The following is a 15,223-nucleotide window of genomic DNA, read 5'->3' as shown; positions in this document are numbered from 1 at the left end:
ACTAAACTGCAGCTTGATACAGTCTGCTTACGATGAAATGGACAGTATTTCTATTTCAATAAACCTTCCTGTTTAAAGCACACAGATGCAGAAAAAAGTCCAAAATTACATTAACATTAATATTATTGTGCAAAATGCAGAATTAGCAGTTACATCAACTGAATGTTAGAAGTTGTAATATTATTAGAAACAGTTCAAGACTTGTAATAAATATTAAAGTCTTAACTCACACAGGTGCTGTGTGTTGGTTTTTTATTTGTTTATTATATTTATATTAAATTAACGAGTCTTTCCAGGCATGTATTGAATATAAAAATATCCAACGAGTGTTAAATAATAAAATGTATATTTAAAAGTTGACTTGAATGTGGATTTATTTATTTTTTTCTCCCACCCTAAGTGCATTTGGGCTTCATCATTATCACTATCATTACAACTGATCGCTCCCTGATTATCCGTGCCCTGGCTGAATAATTAATAAGTGAAACCCTGATCCCGGCCGTTTTTTGGACAACGAGGAGGACAGGGCTGCGAGTGAGAACAGGACAAGCGAACAGACCCTGCGTGCTGGATCTCAGCCTCCACTATTATCCTGCTTTGTACTTCCTGACTGCAACCCGCCCACGGAGCAGCTTCACCATACAGCTGCCGCGGAAAAAAACACTGTATTTTACCACAGCTAATGACGTCCGAAAAGTGGGCAACATGTGAGCCTGCTGAAAGGTCAGAGCAGCATGTCAGCACCGCCTCGATCAACGATGCTGATTTTCCTGATAATGGTTTTGCATTTTTCGCCCCCCCCTCCTCCTCCTCCCTCCACTTAAATCGTTTATTTGTCTCTCTGACATTACGCAGCAAATGGATTGGAGGATTATTCTCTATTCTTTTTTCTTTTTTTATTTGATTATAGTAGTGAAGACATTTCTCCAGCACCCCGGGGCGCCTGCCTGTCCCGCCCCCTCTAACCGGGATGCTCAGCACATGATATTCAATGTAAACACACAAAGGCGTTTTCAGCTGTAGTATTCACGTGGATTGGCTGGACGCGCTCACAATTAACCCTGCGTTTGCGAGCCGTTCACTTCCACGTGTTCTCTCTCTCTCTCTCTCTCTCTCTCTCAGGCTCCATATATTTCCGTGCATGTGTGTGTGCGTGTGTGTGTGTGCGTGTGCGTGTGTGTGTGTGTGTGTGTGAAGGCTCTCAGGGGCTCCCACTCTGTCCCAAACATCTGCAAATTAACACACTTTTCATGCTCTCTGCCCCCGAAACTGAACTGGGACGCTCTTTGGTTTTCTTTGTCTCTATTTCTAATTTTTTTTTTTTTATTCTTATTCTTTTTTTCTGTGTGTGTGTGTGTGTGTGTGTCATTTCCTAAAGGAACACAAAAGTAGCAATACCAAAAGAACCAACCTTTATGCATCCCCGTAAACCTGTCTTTCAGAACAGTGAGTTCGTATATCTTTCCGAATTCCTCAAACAGGGGTTTCAGATCTTTTTCCTCCAGGTTTCTGGGAATCTGCCCGATGAAAAGCTTGATGGCGTCGTGGTCCTTCATTGGGATGGTGTTCTGGCCGATGGTAAGCCCGTTCATCCTGCCGGCGCTGTTCGTGGTGCTGAATCCATTCTCTTGCTGCACTCCGTTTGCAGTGACTGTAGCCATCTTTCCTCAATGGGCCGGCGGTCTGCTCTCTCTCTCTCTCTCTCTCTCTCTCTCTCTCTCTCTCCCTCACACACACACGCTCTCTCTCTCTCTCTCTCTCTCTCTCTCTCTCTCGTTCTCCTTTCCTCTCTCTCTGTAGTCAACTGCACAGTGCACACTCCCCCCTCCTCCGTTATATCCTCCTCTCTCCCTGCTCCTCCTCCGGTTTTTCCCTCCTAACTCTCTCCTCTTCCCTTCCACCATCAGCCCTCTTCCTCTCTCTCTGTTCCACAATCCGCTTTATTTAGTTATTCATTTATTTATTTATTATGATTCATACGTTTTCATGTTTTAACTACACACCCCACCACCACCACCACCACCACACACACACACCGTGACCCCCCCCCCCCCCCCCCCCCCCTCAACTCCTGCTTCTGACGTCAACTCGTACTCCCACGAACAGACCCCGCCCACCGCCTAATGTGCATAATGAGCGCCGCCCGGGCCAATGGGAGAGCAGGACGGCCGAGCGCCCCACAGCGCTCCACTCTACACAAACATTTGTGTAGAGTGAAAATCTTGGGACATTTAAATAGTGCAAAGGCAGCATTTGTGCTACTCCTCCTGCCTGTGTTGGATTATTTACGCGTTTGAGCAACTGAGAAAATATGATAACAAACAAACAGGTGGATCTGATTTTAAAAGTATTCTAAAGATCGTTCCCTGTGCTGTTATTCAAATGTAGTAAAATGAGTAAAATGTATTTTACTATTACTATTTTACTAAGGAGGCCTGTCCCCTTGACACTTCTACTCGGTTTTTTCTCTTCTCTGAGGAAAAATAATTGCATTCATCGGGCATACTGAGCAAAAAAATGTTTAGAAAGAAAACCAGCAGGGCAGTAAGACCTAAGGACCAGTCATGAAAGACACTGCTGTGAAGCCTGGTAGAAATGTTTTCTACAGTAGTGGTTCTCAATTCTGGTCCTTGGAAGCCATGGCCCTCCTGACTTTAATTCAAACCATCTAACAGGGACTATTTTATACCTGGGATGCCAGGTGAACGCTATTAACTTCCCAGGAGCAAGAAAACCCGCAGAGCTGTAATACTCGAGGCGTGGGACCCGCTGCTCTGTGAAACTCGGTTCAAATGGTCTGATGTACCGTATACCCTTCATGGTATAGTTAAGCACATGTCAAACATAGCCAACACCAAATATCATACACGTGTAAATAAACGTGTAGCTTTATCGTGACAACATGTGACAGTTGCCTCAAATCAATTAGAATCTGTAATGAAACACAACTATTTGATGTTAAACACATTAGACCATTGAGTCTAACAGGACAGATGATACATGTAAAGCCATAAAACAAAGAGATCCAGCTAATGGACAGTGGCCTCAGAGGGCTTGTGACAGAGGATTAGATTTAGGCTGTTGCTCAACAACAATTGAACAGCAGAATTTAATGTGGAGCCTGAACACAAACCCTCTTGTTAGAGGTTCCCCCCCTATGTCATCAGAGACGTATGCACCATGTCTCCATATTGGTTACAGGCATGTTCTTCGTTTATCTCCAACATATCAGAAAGAACTTTGTAAATCACTGGCTCTTATCAGATATCAGACGTTTGTGGTTGGAAACCTCATCTGTCTTCCTGTAAAGTATGATTCAGAAAGAAAAATGGCAGCTCTGGTCAGGTGCTGGGATCAAAGGCATATTTGGGTGAATAATTAAAAAGATTGCAGCGTGCTGGAATACAACATACATCGGCCTTCGGAGTATTGCACTCTTTAAGAACAAATGTTGCTGCTCTTCCTCCACTGCACGAAGACAACGTGAAGAAGTGCGGTGAAAAAGCAGGGTGAATAAAAGACTGTAGTTTGAGATGATGTCAGCTCAAATCTCCGGATTCGAAGCTGCTTTGTGTCGCTGTCCGTGGTGCTGAATCAACGTTGTCATTCAGAGACCGTGAAATAGATTGTTGGAGCTACAATTTTAACAGTACATGTTTGCACTACAGATTCTCCACGCCCTCTATCTCCAAAGCGGTCTGTCCTTTTCCTTCACACGGGAAACGTTGCATTCAATGCCACTCTCTACCGAATAATGTTGTTATTTATGCAAGTGAGCATGTGCGCTGCAAGTGTTCGCATGGTTTGTTCTGTACACAGTCTAATTAGTGCACGTGGGAATATAATATCAATACATGGGCAGTCCAGCTCTTACTTATCTGAATAATTATGCTCGATATGACGACATTTATGGGAATCATATCATGTATCAATAATCAGTTCCACAGTGTATGGTAAGTTTATTAAGAAGTGCATGTTACCATATTGAATAATACGATCTGCACTGTGCAAAAAATCCCCGAGCAAGACAGAGACTCTCTGACACCTCCAGAGGTGTTGTTCTGCTGCTGAGTCTGACCTTTAATCCCTTTGTGGAACCGAGCAAATGGAGAGAAAGTGTGTCTTCTGAAATCAACACATGATGCCAAAAAAGCACTGCACTGCACGTCTGTTATGGAAAATGCAATAACTAGACATGTTGAATCTCTGTTGGGTCAGAAATAATTGGCGAGTATGTCAATGTAATTAAATAGCTGTGATTATTTTGTTCGGTTTCCTTGTGCTAATTAGTAAAATAAGGCTGCCTCTGAGCATTTTCAGTATCTATCTATCTATCTATCTATCTATCTATCTATCTATCTATCTATCTATCTATCTGTCTATCTATCTATATTTGTCATGAAAAAGTTAAGAAAAACACCGTCTCCCATGAGTCAATAATTGAATTGAATTCTTTTCCCTCTGCTAGCAATGCAAATTTGACATTTCAAGGGCTTTTCAGTGAGTTACTTAGTGATTATGTTATCAGAGGTGCATCCTTATCTATCATAAATAGACAACAGGTGGTCACCTTTTTTTATAAGAATCTCTAACAGCGTGATAAGCACATACATTTGTAGGTGGTCACCCAAGTGGGAAGTGTCACGATGTACCCAACCAACCTTTTGGTCACTAGGTAGTAGAGAAGTCAGCTTTGATGGATTATGTGCTGTGTGCTTTGCAGCCTGTGTGTGTGTGTTTTTTTTTTTTTTACCCCGATGTCTGTCAGCGCGAACAGTCTTTGGGGACAGTGGTGAGAGCAACTAACAGTAACATCTGGCACTGCACTGGCTTTGTTATGAATATTTATTTATTTTCCATTTAATCATGTCTTTGTAGACAATCGAGGAAAAGAAATCCTTCTCTGAATGGGGATCAAAAACACAACGGGTCTCCCTTGTTAATACTATCAGGGCCATTCTTTTCCACAAAGACATAGCTAATTTAGCTTCATTCCTGCTTATTGGCTTTGTGATTTTTGTTTCCTTGTTTTTGTCATCTCTCTGCGGGATAGTTTGCCTGCACAGCTGTGAAGACTTGCAAACTGCCTGGCAGGAGGAAATGCAGGTACTGCATGATCTCTTCAATTATGCCCGTGTGTAAGCATCCTCTTTGTTTGAGCACAGGCAAGCGTATCAGAAAGGTTGACAGGGTTCTTCTTCTTGTCTGTGCCAAGCTCAGCACCTGGATGGTTGCACAGTGCCCCTCTGCCGATTGCTCTCCTCTCAGACAAAAGAGCAGTCAGAATAGTTCCAGCTGTGTTAGTGAAGTGGGTATAAACTGAGCAAGAACCATGCAGAAGAATAGAAGTCCCTCAAGCATCTTGCACACCTAAGGACATGTTTTGCTCAAATTATATTCTTATTATTTTTGGACAGGAAGTGTTTTTGCCCATCAGCAATGAATGCGAATGTTCCCCTTGCTGAGCTAACTATACTTGGAATCAGGATGTAGTAAATGCATCAGCAAATTCATTTCCAGAAAAAATTAAAATATTTCAACATTTCTAAACATTTCCCACAGTAGAGTTGCTATGTACAATTGCTATTTTCCAGCCATGAGAGAGTGTCATTTCTGCTTTTACTACCAAAATTATTCACACTGGTGTCAAGGTGACTTGTTGGAATGTCACAGACACACCACTTGAAACAGCCACCAAAAATATAGTCACTTGAAGGAGCTAAGTCAACGGCATAAGTCATGCATTGTGCATAACAGCTTGGTGTCATGCACAATTCCTTTATACTGTGTGTTCATTATCCCATTAAACTGGATATATGGAGTGGCCCAGGTGGAACATAGTCATGCATGAACATTTTTCACTGTCTGTTTTGTAGAGTGAGTCCAAAAGGGGAGCAACCATTGATATTCATGGCACAGTCAGTTTGAGGTGTGACAGTATTTTTTGTGACTCTATGAGTGTATATGGTAATACCAGAGCAGCCTCAAACCTCAACTGCAGTTTTTTGCCTGAGGGAGGGCTGCACTGCCCCCTCCACCCCCCACCCCCCTACCACACACACACACACACACACACACAAACACACACATACAGGCGCTACAAGATAAAGAACCGCTCGCTCAGAAGCCATAATTTTCTCTTAAAACACAATTTCTTGCCGGTTCATTTGCTTTTTGTGCTGTAGGGAAAATGCAGGAGTGATTGTTGGTCTAGCCAGAACAATGTTTTTGACAAATTAAGTTTTGCTCATTTTTACTGTGAAAAGTTGGATTACATCTCTATTCCTCTGTTTTGTTCCTTTATGGGAGATGCTTGGTCTGTGCTGCTGTTGATGTATTGTTGAATGATAAACAGGCATCTTTCTGCATGTTTAAATTCACCAGTGACGCAAGGTAGGGGAATAAATGAGAGAAAAACAAATAAGAGGTCATGGAGACCACAGTGAGTCATCTGCTTTCTGGCAGCTAATGAATCCCAGAATACTCTCTCCGTAAGCCTCCCCTCGATATAGTCACACAGTTAAATACGCATTTTGCTTTTTTTGTTAGGTATTAACTGTGAATCAGTATTTCAAGTATCTTATGTGTGGACAGTGGGTTTCACTCAGCATCTACTGACAAAAGACGTTTGGTCAGGAGGTCATTTTATTAAATCTTCTAATTATAATGTAAAAAGAAAAGTACGTTTTGTAAGTTCTAAATTTCTAAATATGTGTTGCTCAAAGAAAGATTGCAAGTTGTTACTAAGACTACAAGTGTTGCTGATGTACCCAGTGAAATTGCAGCAGATTCTGCAATACCACTGAGTGGTTCATTGGTGTGAATAGCCAGCATTGCGTTTCTGTCAACCTACGTAGACTCCTCTTATATGGATACAATAATGTGTGTGGCTGTTTTAGTGCATTGTCTGTTACTGTGACACACACAACTTTTTAAAAACTTTTAAAATCACTGTACACATAACGTTGCTGTGTTGTAAAATGGCATTTGAACAAAAGCTTTTTATTTCATTTATCTCTCAAATAGAGATTCAGTCATTTGTAACTTCAGAAGAAGTCGCAATAATGCATCAGGGGTTTATTATTTCATTGTAGTGTAGTGTCCTTTTGATGTAAAATGTATCAAAGCTGTTTTCAAAGCCACTCAGAACTAGTACTGTTCCATGGCCTTACTTTGATAAATTGACCTAGTTATTTTATCTTGCTAATGTTTTAAAAAGTTTAACACAATACACTAATATGCGCACACACACACACACACTGCACACAAAAAAAAGTGCTTGCGTGCACAGAAAGTTGAAACACACGCTTTGGTACTAGAGAGACAGTTGAGAGACAATTACATTGCAGTTAACTAACAAAGACCATGCCTCAGCAGAAAGCAGTGCAAAGCTTTATTGCGATATGAATGGTGAGAGAAGCTGACTGGAGGTGATGAGGTCAGGGGATGATGGAGTCTGTGGGGAGGGTGAGACTCAGGGTGCGGGCAACATCTCAGTTTGGAGGTTCCTCAGGAGAGATAAGTTTGGAGAGAGTAAATTAACGGGAAATGGGAGGAGGAGATTTGTAAGAACTTGAAGAATTAGAGAGTCAGTCTATGTTCTTTAACTTAAAAAAGTTAAATAAACACCAGTGGAGCAAGCCCGGTTTGGTCAGGAAGCAATCTGTGCCAAAGAAATGTGCGGACCGTGATCTGCTGTGGTGAGCCGCCTGGGTACAAGTCAAAAGACATTAGAATTTATATACAGTATTACAAATGCCAGGGTCAAGAATAAAATCATTTCTCCACTGTGTTGCCAATTATTATGAAAAAGTCAGCACATAATACTTTTACAGATGTCACTGAATGTCAGTGATTTGAAAGACCTGATAATCCCTCTTACATAATAAATGCATCACTGTGGATCAGTCATGGATCACTGTGGATTATTGTTGGAGGTTTCTGAAAACTAAAGATATGTTTTCAACAAATTGGGGCACAGAATAAGCTCCAATCCTTCAGAAAGGTTTCGGCATGTGCTGATTAGGGAAATGTACGAGAGGTGCTGATGCTTGTGCAGATGTGAATCAACGAACAAAATATAATACAATAAAAGAAAGTAAAAAAGAGACTCCACATACAGTATGTATGTAGTTTACAGCATATATTATACAACACAGGACTGCTACTACAAATGTACCTGCTATAAATGACCTTTATTTGACTAAATGGAAATTAAAAAATGTCTTTTTATTATAGACCAGGCTAAGATGACATGACTACAGATTAAAAAAGTTATTGGTTTTTCAACAGCTGTAGTCATAAGTGCATTTCAAATGAACACCCCTCTGAGCTTGTCATTACCAACAATAACATCAGTGCAATGTCATCAGTGTCTGAAAACATCAGAGTGAAATTGCTGTTTCAATTTGCAGTAGCATGGTTAGACAGACGTTTTTGTTTTTGTTTTTGTTGTTGTTGTTTTTGTATATATAAAATTAGAGCCAACTGAAATGTAGATGCGCCACAGTGTCCTTGGATTTCAGATCAACATACTTGTTTTTTTAATATTTAGCTAGGAAGGCCCCTGAAAGCATGGAAACCATTTACTTTATGGAAATTGGTATCAGTTAACTGTTCATAATCATCACGACATAATAACATATCCAATTGTGGGGGAGCGTGATTGAAAGATTAGCTTAGTTAAATGCTGTTAAAGAGTCTGCCCTTGTGATTTAAAAAAAATAAAAAAAGAGTAATGTCCTCACTAGCAGTAATACTTTTTATACTGAGTGAGACATAGACTGCAAATAAATACACAGGGATTTGTCTTAGTGACAGTGGTGTGCAGACATTGACAAAATATTACAAAAATTCACAGTGCATACCGAGACAACAACAGCACAAGGACAACTGGACTTTACACCCAGTGAAATTTAAAAAGTGAAACTAAACAAAATAAAAAAAACTATGAAATATATACAACAAGTGTTGGATACAAATTTCAGGACATAGGGTCATGGTAAATTAAAGCCATTTGAAAAGGAATCAAACTAAAATGACAGTATTGCAATTCCCTGAGTGTGAGTTGGTCAAAAAATAACTGCATTGGTGAAATACTGCCTACTCTGAAGCTGCCACATCTGTTAGGTAGCTTAAATACAGAAGCAGTGATGATGACAAACATGGGCAGTTGATAAGTTAGACCATCATGCGTAGTCAGTGATTGTGCAAAGTCAACGCAAAGTCAACACCCAGACACAACAGCACACACAGAGAGCTGCATGTATTAAAGTAGAAGAAAGAAAAGAAAATCTGTAGAGCTCCGTCTGGGTCATTTATGAAACTTCTCTTGACTCAGCAAATATGAAAATGCTAATTTAGAAACTTGTGAATTGATGTGATCAGGATGGGGAACACACTCCCTGCTTCTTGCCAGTAACAAACACACCACAAAGCTCACACAGCTCTATTGTGTCTGTTGTCGGGATTGGTGCCATGCCTTGCACCAACAACTTGCACTCTGTTTCCATCAGATGTGACACACCGTCTGGCACCGGAGCCAGTCAAACCTTGTTAGTTGTTTAGCCTCTGTTCACAAAGCCTGGGTATTTTGTCATGCTGGATTGTGTTTATCTCAAATGCAGTGGGGACTGTTTGGTCTAGGACTGTAGTTTTTTTGTCTGTAGGCTACTTTGAGAACCCAAGGTGAGCTGATCCGGAGTTCCTTTCAGCAGCACCAGAAACACACATTGGTAATGGGCAATCTTTGTGGCACCACAGAATAGTCATTATAGTCTATTTTTACTTTGTCAAAAGCCCGGCAGGATCAGCGATGTGGCATTTGAAGCTCACGCCATTGACTCACAAACAGCGCTGCTTCACAGAGCCTACGCAACTAGCTCACAAGCTGTTCTGTCACACATGTTGCCTTCCATCACGCCACTTTGGAGGGACTGGAATAAAGTAACGTGTTCCCTGCTAAATCTATTTTTCATTAGCTTTTAGCACCGCATCGTGCGAGCTGTTTGATTTCAGCAATGCTGCCGTTGGAGCTGTGACTTTACACATCAAACCCCTTACATCTCCTCTCAATTCCTAAAACCTTTGGAGCTTCCCTTTTTGTATCTGAGTCCACGAATAGGAAACACGGAGTAGACACATGCAAACATGTAGTCCAAAGAGGCACTTTTCTAAAATATGTGCACTTTGTTTTTCCAGCTTCAATATAAATCTGTTGGTGGAACATAAGCACGGATGCAATTTTAAGAATAATAGGAAGTATTGGGGTAAAGAATGGTGACAACACAAAGTCACATGTTATTTTCACCTTTTCTGCACCTTTAACTGTCTTTGCTGCTTTGCTAGTGCTGAATCCTTTTCAATTTTCCCACTGGGGTACAAATGTTGAAGGTACACATGAGTGGCTGTATTAGTGTGTGTGTGTGTGTGTGTGTGTGTGTGTTTGTGTACACACCAGCTTGAGTACTGTATGTGGCAGACTCAAAGCCCCACCTCTCTTAAGATGTCTGAGGACCTCAGGGGCTCAATATAATATTGTTTTTTTTTTCTACTTATTTTCTAAGAATGTTCCATTCCCAGTAGTGTGCTTGTATCCAATATAATGCTGTTTATTGAGCTGGAAGGACAGAATATGTTTGTTTTGCAGTCTAAAGCATGTATTTTGTGTCTCCAAGCACTCAAGGTTGTACAGTGAATACCGTATAACGGCACTGACACCGAGTACAAATAAAGATGCAACTGCTCGATGTTTCAGTCCATAAACTTTTTATATATTTTACTCTTTATGAAACATTTTCATTTTCATGCTGTAACCATGATGATGACTAAAAGAGCAAAAACACGTTCCGTTATTATTTAACTTTCAGTGTGTCACGAGTGCATGTATTGCTTATTATTATTATTACGGCCCTCCTATTCAGGCACCTTGCTAGAACAGCAAATTAGAAACAAATTGTTCTACTGAGTGTTTGATAAAATGATCAGCTAATATTGACTTTAGGCTAAAACCATATTAGAAATAGCAATTAGTTAGAGTTACAGTATGTTTCCCTTGAGTGGGAGCCCTTCACATTGTTATTTTGAGGAGCAAGCTACCTGTAAACTGCAATGTGCTTCATATTCATTCACAGACACTGTGGCCTCCTTGAACTTTTGCAATTCACATGAATCTTACCTGTTTGTCCACTCAAAGAGGTGAGAAACAAGTAAGATTGACCCCAAGAGGTGTTTTCGTATTTTATTTACCCATGGTAGTTTACAGTATTTACTACAGAATGTCGGTTGTTAATAGGTGAAAGAGTAAAGTGGACATATGCTCCAAAAAGAAAAAAATATGTGAAGTCGTAGTTTTTGGATGAATTACCTTTTTCACAGGATGTTCTAAAAGTTTTAAATCTCAAAATGGGAATTATAATAAATTGGCTGCTTCAACACCACGATTAATGTCCACTGACGTGATGTAATATTTCACATAAAATTCATGTAACTTCTTTTGCTATCTAGTTGTGTACTCGCAGACTTACTTCAAAGACATTAGGTAAAACCGTCAACCAGTAAGCCAGATTGCATCCATTGTTCGCCTCTGATGGATCATTTGCAACAATCCAGAGATAAATCTGCTTTCTATTTTTGGGCTCTGACAACCTCTACCTGTATCCCGCCGCCTGCTAGCCCCCACCCAGACAGTGACTGGCCTAATGTCTGGTCGCAGTGGCTTCCTTGAAGCACTCCTGCAAGTTAATAAATTCTGGGCCATCTGTTTCCATACAACCCCTTTCCATTACCAGGTGCCCCCCCCTCCCTGGACCTCTATCTAATTAACTTTCCTCTCTCTGCCTCTCTTTGTGCCCACATTTAAACTGGGAAAAGAGAGGTAGCAAGAGAGAGAGAGAGACAGAGAAAGTGAAAGAGGGGAAAGGTAAATTTGTTTAACCTGATGTTTTGAGGCAAAGTAAACAGTGCTGTAACCTAGTTAGCCGCAATGCTTTTTTATGCGATTTAGCAAAGGTTTTATTAATAACCATGTGAGTTTGAAGGGTACTTAACCATGCAATAAAGAGATGGGGCATTGAGTGCCACTGTTCTGCCTTCTCTATGGAGAGGAACACTAATTGCTAGTCGGGAATCTAATGAAAACCCTCCAAACAAATAACAAAGCAGACAGTGAAGAGTGTATGAAGGAGAACAAAGGGAGGAGAGCAATGCAAGGGAGAGAATGTATGAAATAATTATAATAATAAACACTGCTGGTATAGCTGTTAAAGGCAGTTAATGCTTCACAGACAGTGAGGCAACAGTAATTCAAATTCACAAGGAGAAACAATAAAAACGCCAGCCATGAACTGAAAAAGGTATTAGAGATCAATAAAAAAAAGTATTTATTGTACGAATAAGGTCGGTAAAGACAAATAATAGAAAAAGCCTTTCTGTGAAACATGTTTTAAGAAGAGCTTCAAAAGCTGATCCGAAAGGACACGAAATGGTCTCATTTCATCACTGGATGGCTTTTTATCAAATAAACATGAGCAATATGTTGTGCTCTCACAGAATTTGCGTCTTTTCTTTGGATGAATGCTGTTGTTTAGAACAGATATAGCTGCGGGAAGAAAAACAGCTCTCTGTTGCTGAAAAGACCAGCGATGCCCACAGCATACAATGCTTTTAACTACTTTTTGCTCTCACAATCTAACTGAAAGCATCAACCATCAAGGCTATTAGGGTGCCAGAGTGCCCCTGTGGTTTTGCCATTAGCCTGTAATATATTGGCGACAACATGCCACAACGGCGCTACAGTATCAACATACATGCACGGAGGAAAAATGTGGCACATAAGTAGCAGAGCCAAAAGAGCACAATACTCCGCACAAGGTTAGGATTCCCCATCGTGGAGGAAGTTATGTGTCTACATTAAGCTGTAATGTTCTTGGAGAAGATGATGCCACTTTTTACGGCAAGGCTGTTGACTATTCATGAAAATCATGAAGGTGGCTGTAGAAGATTAGATTCCTGCTGTTGCAGAAAACCCTCGTAAGTCCAACTAGTAATTTTCATGTTTCAACCTGAGCTGGAGGATTATGAGGTTCTTTATAGGTTGCGCCAGCTGTGTGACCCCCAAGGACCACAAAATCTATTCATAAACTACAATAAGAATGCATGGTTGTCATTATGAAAATAAGGCAGCTTTTCAAAGATACAAGGTTTCTACCCAGTGGCAGCGATATATTTCTGACACATGTTTGAGGCATTTCCATTTGCATGAATCCTATGCATATTACATTGCTCCGACCTGTTGGCTACCATGGGAACTGTCATCATCGGTTGCAGGCAATAAGAGTAAGTTACTGCTGCTTGTCATATGCCATCCTGCTTCTACCATAGTTTATGTGCATAGGACCATTGTCTTCTGGCCCAGGGGGCATTTTGTGTGTCTTAGATTTCAGCTTTATGACACCAGGAGCAGAGAATCTCCACCAATGCCAAGTGAACCAAAGTCTGGCACATGCAGGGATTCAGATTTCCAAATGGGTGTTTCACTCCTCTCCCCATCTGTGAGATGCAGAGTGAAATGCATGGCCTTCGTGTTGACAGAGTCAAAGAGGACTACACACAAACAAAAAGAAAGGCGAGTGACTGGGATGGTTTACAGCTCTGAGGAGCTCATCCGGAAGGGCATGTCCCTCATTACAGCTATTTGGAGAGAGGTCTCGTTATGCAGCACGCTCTCCTGTGCGTTCTCCACCTGCAGCAGGTCAGGGAGGGAGGGAGAAGTCTCTGACATGACCTCCAGTGAAGTGAGCATGTCGGGAACCGCTGGAGACTGGGGGCGGAACCAGTAGAGATAGGGAGAAACACATGCCTCGCAATCAGCCATGAAATGCAACCTGGCACCAATTGGACTGGGCCTGCAGGGAGTCTCAATAGACCCAAGTCTGCATAACAACAGGGAGGGAGGCACGGGTAGAGGGTGAGGTATGCAGGGGGTGTTGAGAGGGTTGTGGGTACGAGGTCATTCTACCTCACAGGGTGTTTTATTAATGTAATTAAACACGGGCGAGCTCCCTGGCTCTGCATCATAGCTGACCTCCACAGCAGAGGGAGGGAGGAAAAAGAGGAAGAGACAGACAGTGCATGAGAGGAAGGGGAGGAGAGGGAGGGAGCGTGCAGGAGAAAGAGGTGGGGATAACAAGGACATGAGATTGGCAGGATAAGGCAAGATGAAACAAGAGAGGACAGAGCTAAGCAAGAAGGATAAAAAGAGATAGATGCAGCAGGATGCTTGAGTTGGAGGGGAAGATGTGAATTTAGTCAGGGAATTAGTGGATGGGAAAGAGGGGTCAACACCAGGGCAAACAAAGGCCCCTGGGCCTGGTGCGAAATGTGAAGAATGTCATGTAATCATATTAGACACAGTTCACTGCTCTGTCTAAACACAGGCCTGCTCTCTCTCTCTCAGCATAATGATAATGTACAGTAGCTTTTCTCCCTGAATTTGAGCATAGCTTTTCATTTTTATTAAAGTGGTGTGCGTTATTCAGATTAGTTATCTTTTGTTTGTTTCTTATTAAATATACTCTAAAGGTTTGGACAGAAATATCCAAATCCATGTAAATGACCCTTGAAAAGTTGACTTTGTATCTTAAGCATCTTAACAACTAGCTGATTGCAAAGTCACAAACCTGCTCTAGAGTCTTGTTATCAGTGAAAAGAAAGTTCAAATATTGAAATTTGAGAAAAGAGTTGGCTCACAAATGTTTTTTGGGTTTGAAACGTGGGTTTTTTAGTCTGTTTCTTGATTCTGCATTTCTACATGTTCACTCTGTGATAACCATGAAGCTTTAACAATAACTTTTTATAATTTTATAGATAGATAGATAGATTTAGAAATTCAACAGTCCCGACAATCTAGTTTGACACTCCACAGCAGTATTGGCAAAATGTTTAGTGGGCTGATTAACTAACTATATTGAACTATTTGAAAAACACAGCACTTCATTTGACATAAAAAGGGCACTGCATGTCATCGTAAAAACATCATTCCAACTGTATTGTACTGTAATGTATGATGGAGGAAACATCATGATTTGGGCCTGCTTTGCTCCATCAGCTTGCAGTGATTGAGGGCAAATGAATTCCCAAGTTATCAAAAGTTATGAATGAAGAAATAAAAGATTATTTTTTTTTTGTGTTATTATTTTAGGCACATTATATTTGTTAATATAAT

General features: G+C 40.9%; 1 protein-coding gene across 12 annotated transcripts in view; it reads right to left on the bottom strand.

The window, feature by feature from the left end:
- si:dkey-205h23.2 (CUGBP Elav-like family member 4) overlaps positions 1–1,616 on the bottom strand; it is a 123,277-nt gene extending 121,661 nt beyond the window's left edge. For 5 of the 12 annotated variants that reach the window (XM_026378322.1, XM_026378324.1, XM_026378323.1 and 2 more), the window contains exon 1: positions 1,412–1,562. In XM_026378322.1, coding sequence (XP_026234107.1) covers positions 1,412–1,556 — 145 coding nt within the window. In that variant the 5' untranslated portion in view covers positions 1,557–1,562. Of the gene's footprint in view, positions 1–1,411 lie in introns of all 12 variants that reach the window. The other 7 variants (XM_026378313.1, XM_026378314.1, XM_026378316.1 and 4 more) reach the window with 3 other exon arrangements.
- Between the last annotated feature and the right edge of the window lie 13,607 nt (positions 1,617–15,223).

The sequence above is a fragment of the Anabas testudineus genome, chromosome 3 (assembly GCF_900324465.2).
Source record: "Anabas testudineus chromosome 3, fAnaTes1.2, whole genome shotgun sequence".
Taxonomy (NCBI): domain Eukaryota; kingdom Metazoa; phylum Chordata; class Actinopteri; order Anabantiformes; family Anabantidae; genus Anabas; species Anabas testudineus.
The sequence above is the reverse complement of the archived record's forward strand: the minus strand, read 5'-3'. Positions and strand labels throughout refer to the sequence as shown.